This window comes from Gymnoscopelus microlampas, assembly GCF_963454915.1.
Source record: "Gymnoscopelus microlampas genome assembly, chromosome: 21".
Lineage (NCBI taxonomy): Eukaryota > Metazoa > Chordata > Actinopteri > Myctophiformes > Myctophidae > Gymnoscopelus > Gymnoscopelus microlampas.
Window position 1 is genome coordinate 23,903,067 of NC_139958.1, and position 12,158 is coordinate 23,915,224.

At 40.3% G+C, this 12,158-nt stretch overlaps 1 protein-coding gene across 2 annotated transcripts; it reads left to right on the plus strand.

Annotated features, from left to right (window-relative positions):
- The first annotated feature begins 1,823 nt into the window (after positions 1 to 1,823).
- Positions 1,824 to 11,696, plus strand: stard7 (StAR related lipid transfer domain containing 7). Of its 2 annotated transcripts, XR_014600050.1 has the most exons (9): positions 1,824 to 2,730; positions 3,443 to 3,603; positions 3,813 to 3,862; positions 6,161 to 6,271; positions 6,695 to 6,777; positions 6,922 to 7,021; positions 7,131 to 7,215; positions 7,834 to 9,195; positions 9,279 to 11,696. XR_014600050.1 is itself a non-coding variant. In XM_084047937.1 (8 exons), the coding sequence occupies exons 1-8, from the start codon at positions 2,264 to 2,266 to the stop codon at positions 8,010 to 8,012; spliced, it is 1,236 nt and encodes a 411-aa protein (XP_083904063.1). In that variant the 5' UTR covers positions 1,824 to 2,263; the 3' UTR covers positions 8,013 to 11,696. The 2 variants fall into 2 exon arrangements, 1 of the variants encoding a protein (XP_083904063.1); XM_084047937.1 differs by having other exon boundaries at positions 7,834 to 11,696.
- Positions 11,697 to 12,158: the final 462 nt, after the last annotated feature.

The following is a 12,158-nucleotide window of genomic DNA, read 5'->3' on the forward strand; positions in this document are numbered from 1 at the left end:
CAAAACCATCTTGGCACTTGGCAGAGCTACTGGGAAACAGGAAGCCTCATCACCCACGTGTGAAGAGGTCGCCATCTAGCGCATATTAATATAATTTCAAGTTTGTTCTCATAATAATAATAATAATTATTATAATGATAAAAAATATTATTGTAACAATAATAGTATAAAGTGACAATACTATAAAAAAAACAATACAAATATTTATTCTGATGCCAGAATAGAATGTAAATCATGGTTTTACTTCACATTACTGTACACCAAGCTTTGTCAGATATTAAGACTCAACTTTTGCATGAAGGGAAAATGCCCATCGATGACTGATTCAAGGAAAAATAGAAATTCTTTTTTTTTAAATTATTATTATAAAATCTGATGTCAAGAAATATGCCTATGTATATCACCAGAACACCACTTTTAAATAGACGCTTTTGTAACCTGAAAATGTTGCTATTAAATACACTGTAAAGCTCTATTTCCATAACAGTCAAAAATGTATTATTTTCTTTAATATCAAATATTACATTTAGTACACTCAATGTAATATCAAATATTACATTTAGTACACTCAATGTCATATGAATTATTTTTAACGCAACCACTGGAGGGCAACACAACGACTTGTCAGCCTCTGTGCTTGCCGGTGAGCAATAGGTGGTTGGCACTGATCTCGGATCAGATTTACAATGACATTACATTAGGGTCAAATATGGATTCATAACGGACAGTCTGACCCTGAGCCAGCCCTGAAACTGAAGGGGGCGTGTGAGCAGGGCAGGCAAACTTGCTACTATGCAAGTAGAGCAATCCAAGACAGACTCCCAATTACACCAATGAAATGTGTCGTTTTATGACTTTTAGCCAATGAACGAACGGTTTGCTAAATGAAGGCGGGTGCATTGGCTGGCTGGCGTCACGTGTGTTCATGGACAGTATTGCCATGTTCGCTTATTATAAGCGACCTTGGGCTTCTTTTTCTGTAACGTTGCTTGTAAATATTGGTAGTTGCTTTGGGGATTGTTTCTAGTATTGTTGTTTAAAACCAGTGTTTCTCAAACATTTTCAAATCAAGGACCCCCAAATTAATATGTATTTGTCTGAGGACCTCTATCTGAAAATATGTTATGCTAGGGAGTGGGAGGGACCCCCATACAAAATGTGTGCTGTTAAAATGTTTAAAAAATATTCCAATTTATTTCAATTTCATTTTCTTCAAGAAAAAAGCAGATCTACAAGCTCACAACGCGAAACGATTTGACGGTTGTGAGCTTGTAGATCGGCTATTTTCAAATAGCCGCTGCGCGTAGGTTTAACGGGCTCATGTAGCCTTACCTCGCATCACCAGTCTTTCCCACCTCGGAGGAAAGCCTGGTCTGCGTTACGAAAAGACCCATATGATCCGGTCTAGGCCACGCCTACTGAAAAAAAAAAGAAAAAAAAATCCTCTTTCCGGATTCTACCCATCCGGTTTTGCGGTGCCGCTTTGTTTTGGTTCCCCAATCCCTATTTAAATGGAATAGAATTTCCCCGTGGGATAATACTGACGCTAAATAGTCTCCGGAGAGTGCACGCACATTTACATTTAAAAAATAAGCTAAACTATGCCGCATCAAGGATTTTATTAGGACGGACCTATTTTGGGGTGAGACGTCTTTCCGGTCCTGCTCATCCGGCCACTTTTTCTTTTTTTTTACTTCCGCTCCCGACCGGATCATATACCCGAAATGGAATGCTGCCCAGGCTACATGTAGCCTAGTCGTAGTCGCTTCTTTTGATAGACCTGGCTGCTTGTTTCTCTCACACAACCTGGCAATACTGTTCATGGGACAGGGGGATTGAGGAGGTCAAACACCAGTTCGAGTGTGTGTGGCCAACGCGGGGCTAACTAGTGGGACAGCTACAACGAATAAACGTCATATCCGAATATCCAGGTCGATAATTCTAGAAGGTGCAACGAATTGGCTTAAAATTGTTAGAAAGGTAATTGAGTTGTATTCGTGCACGCGTTAGTATGGTTGTCAGCTAACACTAGCTAGCCACTATGCTGTAGTAGAACGTGTGCTTATACAAAGGCATCTTAAAATTACGGAAGTCGTGTGACATATTTTGTTGTTACATTTGTGACAGTTGACAGTTCGTAAACCGTATGTCTTGTGGATTATGTAGTATCTCTGCAGACCATCGGGTTAGTTACAGCTGCAGCACTTAGCTTTCATTCCGTGCCCATTTATCTTTTGAAATTACGTAAACGACTATCAGCAACATGTTCCAGTCAATGCCCAGGCGTCCGATTTGTGATATCGGTTCCAGGGCAGTGAGATACCACAACAACACCTACGGCGCGTTCAGGAGAAACGCCAGCAATGGGGAACCCGAAAAAAGGGCCGCATGGCTAGGCAGAAGTATGGGCCTGCTGTTGTCATGGCTCCAGAGAGCAGGTGTGGGCGCGGGGGGCGAGGCGGCTGCGAGGGCTTCGGGTAAGAAGAAGCAGGGCTTGCTGTCCATACTCGCCAACCACTGCAGCTTTGTGACCGGCCAGAGGCTCCGACGGGCCTATCAGATCGGGGAGCTTTACTCCAACCTGTACTCTGAGCGGACCAGGTGGACCCTGGTGGGCAGCATATGGCGCAGGCTGCACAGAGAGCACGCCCGCTCGGGGAAACTGGTCGCAGCCCTGGCTGGTGTCTTTATGTGGGAGAGTGAAAGGATCCAGGATGAAGAGATTCGGAGGTATGTTGGGGAAAAAAAGTTTGATGTTTGTGTTCTGATGATTGTTGGGGGGATGGCTGGGGGTCCAGTGGTGGAAAAAGTACTCACGTTTTTTACTTAAGTAAAAAAAGTATCAATAATGCTATGTAGGAATACTCTGTTACAAGTAAAAGTCCAGAATTCAAAATGTACTTGAGTAAAAGTACACAATAATTGGCATCAAAGTATACTTAAAGTACCCATTATGCAGAATGTCCCCTTTCACAAGTTTTCAAATGTATAAAAATCTTTTGAAAATAGCAGATCCACAAGCTCATAATGCATCGCATCTCGAGCATTGTGAGCTTGTAGATTGGCTATTTTCAAATGGCCGTAATGTATGTAGGGCTGAAGTGGTTAATGTATGTTTTGTAATATCAAAATCTACAAAGTAACTACTGGCAGTAACTTATGTTGTCAAATAATTGTAGTGGAGTAAAAGTACAGTATTTGCCTCTGAGATGTAGTGGAGCAAACGTAGAAGTACTGAAAATTGGAAATACTCCAGTAAAGTAATAGTACCTCAAAATTGTACTCAAGTACAGTAAATGTACTTAGTTACTTTCCACCACTGGAGGTATGTTCAAAAGTAGATCTTTGTGTTCTGATTGTTGGGGGATAAAAGGTCTCAAATAGTGTTCTGTGATGAAAAAAGTATGTATTAATTTGCTTCCACTTTTGAATTATTTTTAAGATGTGGACTAGAGCTTCAAGCGCTGGAGGCTGTGAAAAAATTAAGCAAGTCGTCATCAGTGGCAGTACAAGTGGAACCTGGCTGGGAAATTGTGATGGAGAAAAAAGACTTCAAAGTGTGGAAGCGGCCAATTCCTAATAGCCACTTGTATGAATACAGAGGTCAGACAACAACTCAACAGTCTATTTGGCATGTGAAACCTGAATCTTGACATGTGCATGCCATGCAGCTACTGCTATCTGAGTTATACATGTGCTGCTCTGTTTTGGCTAGTCATCTCTTCATGTTGACATGTATTCACATGAATGTCAACTGAATGTCAAACAGTAGTTTCATAAGTATTATGCTTTTTTTTTGCATTTTGCTACAGTATTGGGCTCCTACACTGATGTCACACCAAGACAGTTCTTCAATGTTCAGGTACAGTGCTTTTAAAGCTTCCTTATATGATTATCGGAAGCTATGAATTACGGAAAGATTGTACGACTCTGAAGGCCAGTCCACACCAATGCAATTCCTTGCAACATGCAACTACTTGCAACCATTATCCCCAATGGCAGTTGCAAGGAGTTGCATTGGTGTGGACTGGCCTTAAAACTGTTATGTTGCAAGGAGTAGCGACTAGTTGCATTGGAGTACCTTTTAATACTTACAATATTTCAGCTCCTCTTACTCCACAAATATGTTTGTGCTTTAGACAAGAGACTTGGACTAAAATTGGACTTTCAACTTTTCTTAAGACTTTCCTGACAGACTTGACATGCTTTTTATTATAACATTTTGTTTTTATTTCTGCACATTGCCCCACCACCCTGCTCAACCCAGACCCTCCCTTATATAATGTTGGCCAATGGCCATCTGTCCTTGATGTTTGTATGTGTGTGTTGTGTTGCCCTTCTCCCTACCTCGAGCGTTCAAGAGCCTTGCCTCTTGCCAGGCCGCCCTTTGTAAATAGTAATTTGTTGTGGCCTGCTTGGTTAAATAAAGGTAGTAAATATGACTTGAGACATGACTTTGACTTGCACTGAAAGACTTAAGACCAACTGTCTTTGATTTTGTTAGTTAGTGTTGTTTCTTGCCTTGTTTTTATATAGCCTAATAGTGTATGCTCTTATTGTAGAGAAATAATACACTAACTACAAAAACAAATATGGAAATGAATCAGTCAGCAACTTATTCTTCGCTCCCAAGTCAATAAGAATTCGTTTTTAAATGACCTGCCTGGTTGCAGGCGTGTTTACAGTCACAACAACTTCGAATGATAGAGAGAACGAGACAACCAGGTGCTCACCGGAGATGCAAAAGTCAACAAAGTTGAAATAGTAAAAGGTGCTCCTGGATCAGACGGGATAAGATGTCAGATAAAAAATTGGAGATCCGAGCACTCGGAGTTAAAAGAAGGAGCAGCCTTTTTTAAACCAACACGTTTCTACCACAAGAGGTCTTCATCAGGGCTAAATTAATACAAAACAACAGACTCATTATATAGGGCTGAAAACGGGTGAGACCAGCACGGCAATTAAACACTTAACAAAAGCACATGGGTGCAGCACTTACTACATAGTTATTACATAGAGACAATCAAGCAACCACCAAGAGACCCCTTAACAGACGACATCACACTGATAAGAACCAGTATGCGCGAAATGAAACCCATTCTATCAGGTCTCACTAGCCAACACACAAGTACTGTAACACAACTGAAACCAGCGCACCCCGAAACAACAGGTTGGGAATTGATTGCGTGAAACAATTACCTGTGCGTCCAGTCTCAATGTTAGTAAACAAATAATTGGTCTATAGAAACCCGCATTCTTGTTATTCCCGTTATTCGTGATGTAAAGAATTACATTTGATTGACGTTCCAAGATTTAAAGGGATAGTTCTTCCCAAAAATGACTTTTTTTCTTTCGATTACACACCCCATGGAGACTTGAATTCATGGAGATTTTTAGTTTTTGTCGCATTCCTAAGCCAATAATTTGATGACCGGCAGCGGCTCCGGTAGCAGACTCAAAGTGTCATAGTCTCTTACCGGAGACATTAGCATCTCTCTGCCGGATTCCATGAATTCAAGGCTTCATGGGGTGTGTAATTGATTGAAATAAAGTATTTTTTTTTGGGTGACCTATCCCTTTAATACAGCAGTGCAGCAGAAGCTAAATTTGAGATTAGAGTTTGTGAAATAATTGTCTAACTCTTTTGTTTGGCGATCACATGCCAATACACTGGCCAAATATTACATAACCACATTTGCCAATGGAATGGGCCTTTTAAAGGGATAGCTCACCCCCAAAAGGACTTTTTTTCTATTGATTAGTCACCCCATGGAGTGACCCCATTTTTTGATTGTCGCATTCCTAAGCCAATAATTTGATGACCGGCAGCGGTTCCGCCAGGAGACACAAAGAGTCTCCTTTGTGTCTCCTACCGGAACCGCTGCCTACCGGTCCGCTGGTCATCAATTTATTGGCTTAGGAATGCAATAAAAACAAAAATATCCATGAATTTAAGTCTCCATGGGGTGACTAATCGATAGAAAAAACATGCCCTGAAAGACTTGGACCTGTCTTGAATGACTTGAGATTTGATTTGGCTTGAAAGACTTAAACTCTGTGTATAAAGTAACAGTAGAATATAACCCTCTAGGTCTGTGCACATAATAATGAGTACTATAAGCTGCTGTTCTCATGTTTCCCTCCTCCTCCTCCCCCCCAGTTGGATACCGAGTACAGGAAGAAGTGGGATGCTCTGGTTATCAAGCTTGAGGTGGTAGACAGAGAGGTCAACACAGGCACCGAAGTTATACACTGGGCCACACACTTCCCTGTAAGTTTCTGTTGCTTGCTATTACATTTCACCTCAAAGCTAAGAGGCCGACTTCATCAAAGTTATGTGTTCATAGGGGCACCCAAAGGAATATAACAGTATAGAAAGGATAGTTCCATTAATAGCCATGTCAAACACAGAGGAAATAATCAATCCATGGGGGCATCCAATATGCATTTTGTCCATATAAGATGTGTTGATTATGGTGTCCAATCTGTCCATAGAAATAAGTGTCATCAGGTACTCTAGCAAAGTTGGTAGTTGTCGACAAACACAGAAGTACGGCGCTTATTACCTAAATGCAATCTATACTATTTTATATTGGAGCACCCTTGCCTTACATCTGTTAAATGCAATTTGTCCACACAATTTTACAAGTGATGTCTGTTAAAGAGTTTTGTATTTTATGGCTGCCCCTGACAGTATCCCATGTACTCGAGGGACTACGTGTATGTGCGCCGCTATGATGTTGACCTAGAGAACAACCTGATGACCTTGGTATCAAGGTGGGTACCTTTTTACTTAATATTTTTAAAAGAGACAAGTATGGTTTGAATTTGATCCATTTAAAAATGACTGCATTGTATATTTGTATCTTTGACATGCAGTATATATATTCTGTCACAGTATACATTTTGTTTTTGTTAAAGAGCTGTGCAGCATCCTCGGGTCCCAGAATCTCAGGACTTTGTCAGAGTCAATTCATACCAGTCAAAGATGGTAATCCGTCCTCACAAGTCCTTTGATGAGGTGGGTGTTGGTGATGAATGTTTTAGCACTTGAAGTTTGCTTTACATACAGGTTTGTGTTCTTCAGCTATTGGTGACCATGTGGTGTTGTGTTTTTCTTTTCTACACAGAATGGTTTCGATTATCTGCTTACCTACAGCGATGACCCTCAAACTGTCTTTCCTCGTTACTGTGTGAGCTGGATGGTGTCTAGTGGTAAGTTCTTTACACTGGTCTTTGGTCTAGTTGTCATATAGGATTCATGTGTTCTATGTTAAAAAGGACTACTGTTTTTTTTAAGGAATCACATGACCAGAGCATTTGGGTTCAAGTGTTTGTCATGGTTTCCTTTAACACATTTTAAATAGTACAGATCAAATGTGCACTAAATGCTAATCATAAAAAGAGTTGCACATTTGTCCCCTTTCGTCTCATGTGGACTGATGCGTGTTACACACCACTTTCAGCCTGCACAATTATTTCTGTTGGCTAGCTAACAGAAAAATATGTTTCATATATGGTTCTTGCTTTTAACATTAGCTGGCCTTGTAGTGGTATTAGGTGGTGCTGTTAGTGGTGTGCTTAGTTTTACATTGTTTAATGTTAACTAACTACTAGCTAAGTAGCAGCAGGTGTAACATTATCAGTGCAGGAAATGGGCCATGCTGCTCTGCTTCCGTCTGGCAGAAATGCTTTTTTCCATTCCTCCGGACAATAGCAGTTGCACAATAATTCACAGCTCTAATAGGCCTAGGTTTCAGCCCACAATCAACGTTTTTTTCCTTTGACTACATTTAGCTCTGGTATTCAAACATGTATACCTCTATCTGGTAGGTATGCCTGACTTTTTGGACAAACTACATGCTGCGGCCTTGAGAGCCAAGAACTTGGAAGTTGGGATCCATGACTACACAGGTGTTACGAAGCCCATCGATGCTACCCGCCAGGGAAGCCAGGAACGCCTCACTGGGGACAACACTCGCACTGGAGATTCTGGCCAGATCTATGCTTGAGACTTAAGGGATCAGTTTGGAAGGGGTTCTCTCTAATTAAACTGTCTCCAAGCTCATGGATTAGTTGTGGTTATGGGGAATATCAAATCAAGTCATAGCCTACTTTGAAGATACAAAGACCTGCATCCGCTGATATAGCTATATTGGTCCTGGATAAGTGGTCATAAGAACAGTGGAACCCATTTGTGACAGTATGTGCACCCTTTGTGGAAAAAAAGAGAAGAGACTACTACAAGGAAGTTATTTCACACTGCCCGTCTTGCCACTATGTTTGCTTTGTCAACCGATATCCAAGGGTGAGACCTCCCTCCAGCCTCCTTTTACCCAATACTGTAATGACGGCACCAACCAGCAAGACTGAGCCAAAACACCTTTTTATTGTAGAGTTGCTTTTGCCAAAGCACTGTTTCTCACATTATGTTATGTAAATGTTTATCACAGTACCTTCTTGTTACTCCTATTGAATGAACACTGTAATGTCTGGTGGCAATGTCTCTTACTTTTCAAATGCCAACTCTGCATGTACCACTAGCAACCTCTGCTGTGGTACTGTCTACATTCTGATTTGAGCTAGCTGAATGTAAAGGTAGTGTCTGCTGTGTGATTGGAGCTAGCTGAATGCGCAAAGTAATGCAAGTGGCTGTGAAAGTGGCATATATGACTTCTGGACATCGCAAATACATAATTTATCGTTCCCAAATGTCTAGTCTTGTGTGCTTTAGACACCTCTCACACAAGCATTACGTACTGTCAATGTAACATTCATCTAACATGGGATACCATACAGAACCTTTCCATAAAGGAGGACAATACTGTATATGAACCATCCTCTGCCTATGCCGGCTATTTCTTTTAATCCGTTATGGATTCCCTGTGAAGAAGTGGACTTACTATGAACTTGTCAATGTCTTGTACACTCGACTTGATATCATTTATCAGTGAGTTGGCAACACTTAAGATTATAGCCCTCCAATTATGGCATCATTATGGTGGTACATAAGATTATGACAGGGTACAGTAATGTAGTACAGCAACGTAGAACGACAAAAGAATGGGAATAATGGGGTAACACTTGGGTATTTATAAATTATATTTATTTGAATTATAAGCAGCCATTACTATAATGTGTCCTGTCCAGTCAAAAGTAGATACTGTAGGCTGGTAGGTTATAAGCTGGTTATAAGCTTTTTTTTGCCACGGTGATCTGTTCACATCAGAGCAATGGGATTGAAGTTGCAAATTGTTTCCCTGTAAGTTTTAAGACAGACTCACTTGTAAAACTACACTGCTTGTCAGTTGATACTAAGCTGAGCATTAACATTGGACAGTCGTAAGTATTACTTAAGTGACTGGTCAACAGATGCCAACGTTGCAACAGATTGATGGGACATATAATGGTGTATGGATGGATAGTTGTATACAACTCAATGGAATTATTAACTGAAATATTAAATTGAACTGAAAACATTCAGTTTTGAAATGGAAAGTTTGTCCACAAGATTGAACCTTAATACCGGCTGGTATACTGACTTTCAGAAAGCAGTTGACTTACGTTCCTCTCTCATGGGTTCCTTCTCTTACAGTATGGGGATGGAAATGCTTTGCTTTTTGGCAATACCCAGATTTCATGCTGTCCGTCCCACCGTGTTTGTGTGTTTGTAATTGCCAGGGTTCATCGATGTAAAGCCTTCCGATAACCAGATAGATAACCAGTCCCTCACCATTTTAGGGGCATAGTGTCTTATGGCAACCAAATAAACCTCAAATAACAATAAAATGGTACTAATGCGCTTGGCTTTTTGATTTTTCCAGCAATGGAATCTGACCTCACTTGCTGATAAATGAACGCCCTTTCATAGCTAACTTATAGCACTTGAGCAATCTCATAAAACCTTGTGGAATTTCATTTGCGGTAAAAAACTAAAGTTGTCCTACCTCAGCTCAGCCCCCCCCCCTTCAGAGCTCAGCTGTGATTGGTTGATGGCTACCCTGATGTTCACAAACCAGCCACAGTCTAATATAGACATGGCTTCCCTGTGCAATTGAAAAGGATTTAAGACAGCTAAATTGATGGCTTGAATCCCCCTACATATAATAGCCTACATCTTAGAATGTCATTGCTTCACTGTAGTGATGGAATTGCTTCGTTTCATCCTTTCACATTGGGCTACCGTGATATGCATTGTGTCTTGAAGGCCTACAGATCACCAATGATGTGCTAACATGCCAATGTGAGCTTTGTGTGCTGATGTTGCGAGGTGTATTTGCCGTAGTTAGCGTCAGCGGAGCTGTGAGGTTCGCTGTATGCACGTGAGATCTGTGATTGGTCTACTTTTTTACAGGTGGACATTCAAGTGGTCTACGTTTGTGAGGATATACAGACAAGACGAACCCTGCTTTAGACAGCTGGCCCCTTAAGTGCCATGCCGTTAAAAATAATACATACGTTTAATGTATTATTATTCTGTAATGATTAAACTGTTGCAACAGACTGCACTATAGTTTACACTGCTGGAATACTAGGCATTTTCGTTTCCTGTATTATGGTACCTGTATGTTTATCCCAACTACAGTAATGCTTGTTGTTCGTAACATTTCCCATCTGCAACGTTTTTTTTTTGTTTGTTTTTGAGTGTAGGTCCTAGTAGTATGTAACTAAACATCCTTGTCGCTGTTCTAAATAAGAGTTGGCTGGGTATTAATGAATTTTGTGATATTACACATGGGTTGTAACATAGCCTAATGGACTACACTGTTTACAGCCTGACAATCTGAAGTGTCATGACATCCTTTTTTGTTTGTGTTTGTAGAAAACGTACTAAAATTAGAGGGTGAATTTGTACATCTTAATTGCATGGACTTCGATAAAATGTCCTTAAAAAATATATAATTGCGAGTCAATAGAAGGATCCTACACAAGTATTAAATATTAGTTAATATATCCCTGTCATGTCTAAAATATGTAGACTTAATATCTTCAGTGAATAAAGTGTTCCTACTTTTGTAAAGAAAAAGCCATTCTTAACCTTGGAGACGGATTCGATTTCTCAGCAGTGTTTCCAGCTTGGCTGGACATTCAGTGAACACCATGTTCGTGAATGATAAACTGGGGCGTATTCTCTCACTGAACTAGCAACTCCAACAAATTGGTCAGGGCGCCTGTTCAGCAGGGAGCAAAACTTGGAGGGATAGTGTGTTCCTCTGCATGCAATGTACAGGTGAAACTCCTCACTTGTGACTACATGTGCATTGGAGGAAACATGGTTGGCCACACCTTCCCCAGACCAACATGAGAGGTTGGCAGTGAAGGGGAACATATAAGTATGGGGGAATTGGCAATGACTAAATTTGGCAGAAAAGAAAAACATCTTGGTAACAGTGTAAGGTGTGGTTATGGTGGGAGGGTATGCTATGTTTGAGAATTTTCAGCTTCAGGCAGTGCATTCTGGTGTGCCCTTTGTCACTTACTTACCGACATAGTTTGCCACCTGCAGTAGTGAAGTTTTTGTCCAAATACATTTTGAGTTAGCAGTATGTGATTACCAAAACTAATGTTGATTGCATTACAAATAGCATAATTATTGTATAGAAACTGATTAACTATGAGTTGGAGCACTTCTATGTGATTTACAGAAATGTTGAAATGGAACAACTAATATGTTCAATAAACCAATTTCAATTATATCTTGGTATTTTTGTGTTTATACTTAAGGCTTTCAGTGACTACTGTGTAGTTTCACTTTACAGTTGTACCCATACACAGTGATAAGTGGGGTTATACCAGTGCAAGACAGTGGCTATATTCTAGTCTAAATGGCTAATCTGTACAACCTCCTCTGTGTTGAGATGCATAGGGAAGTGATCAAAAGTGGCATCTGCTTGGAACCCTACCAGGTCTTTGCTTAACTGGCTACCAATACATTTGTTACTGTTAGATAGTCTTAATTACATTTAAAATAAGTGTTACATAGCTATATATTCTGATAGTAATCATTTATATAGAGTGTTTGTCCAGTAATGAGTTACCCCGTCTCTCCTGCTCTTTAGTTAACAGAAAATGCATTTTCAGGTTGGGATACCAATTCTATCCAATCAGGAGAGAGAACTCACACGATACAGAATGAACAAGTGAAATTTGATGACACA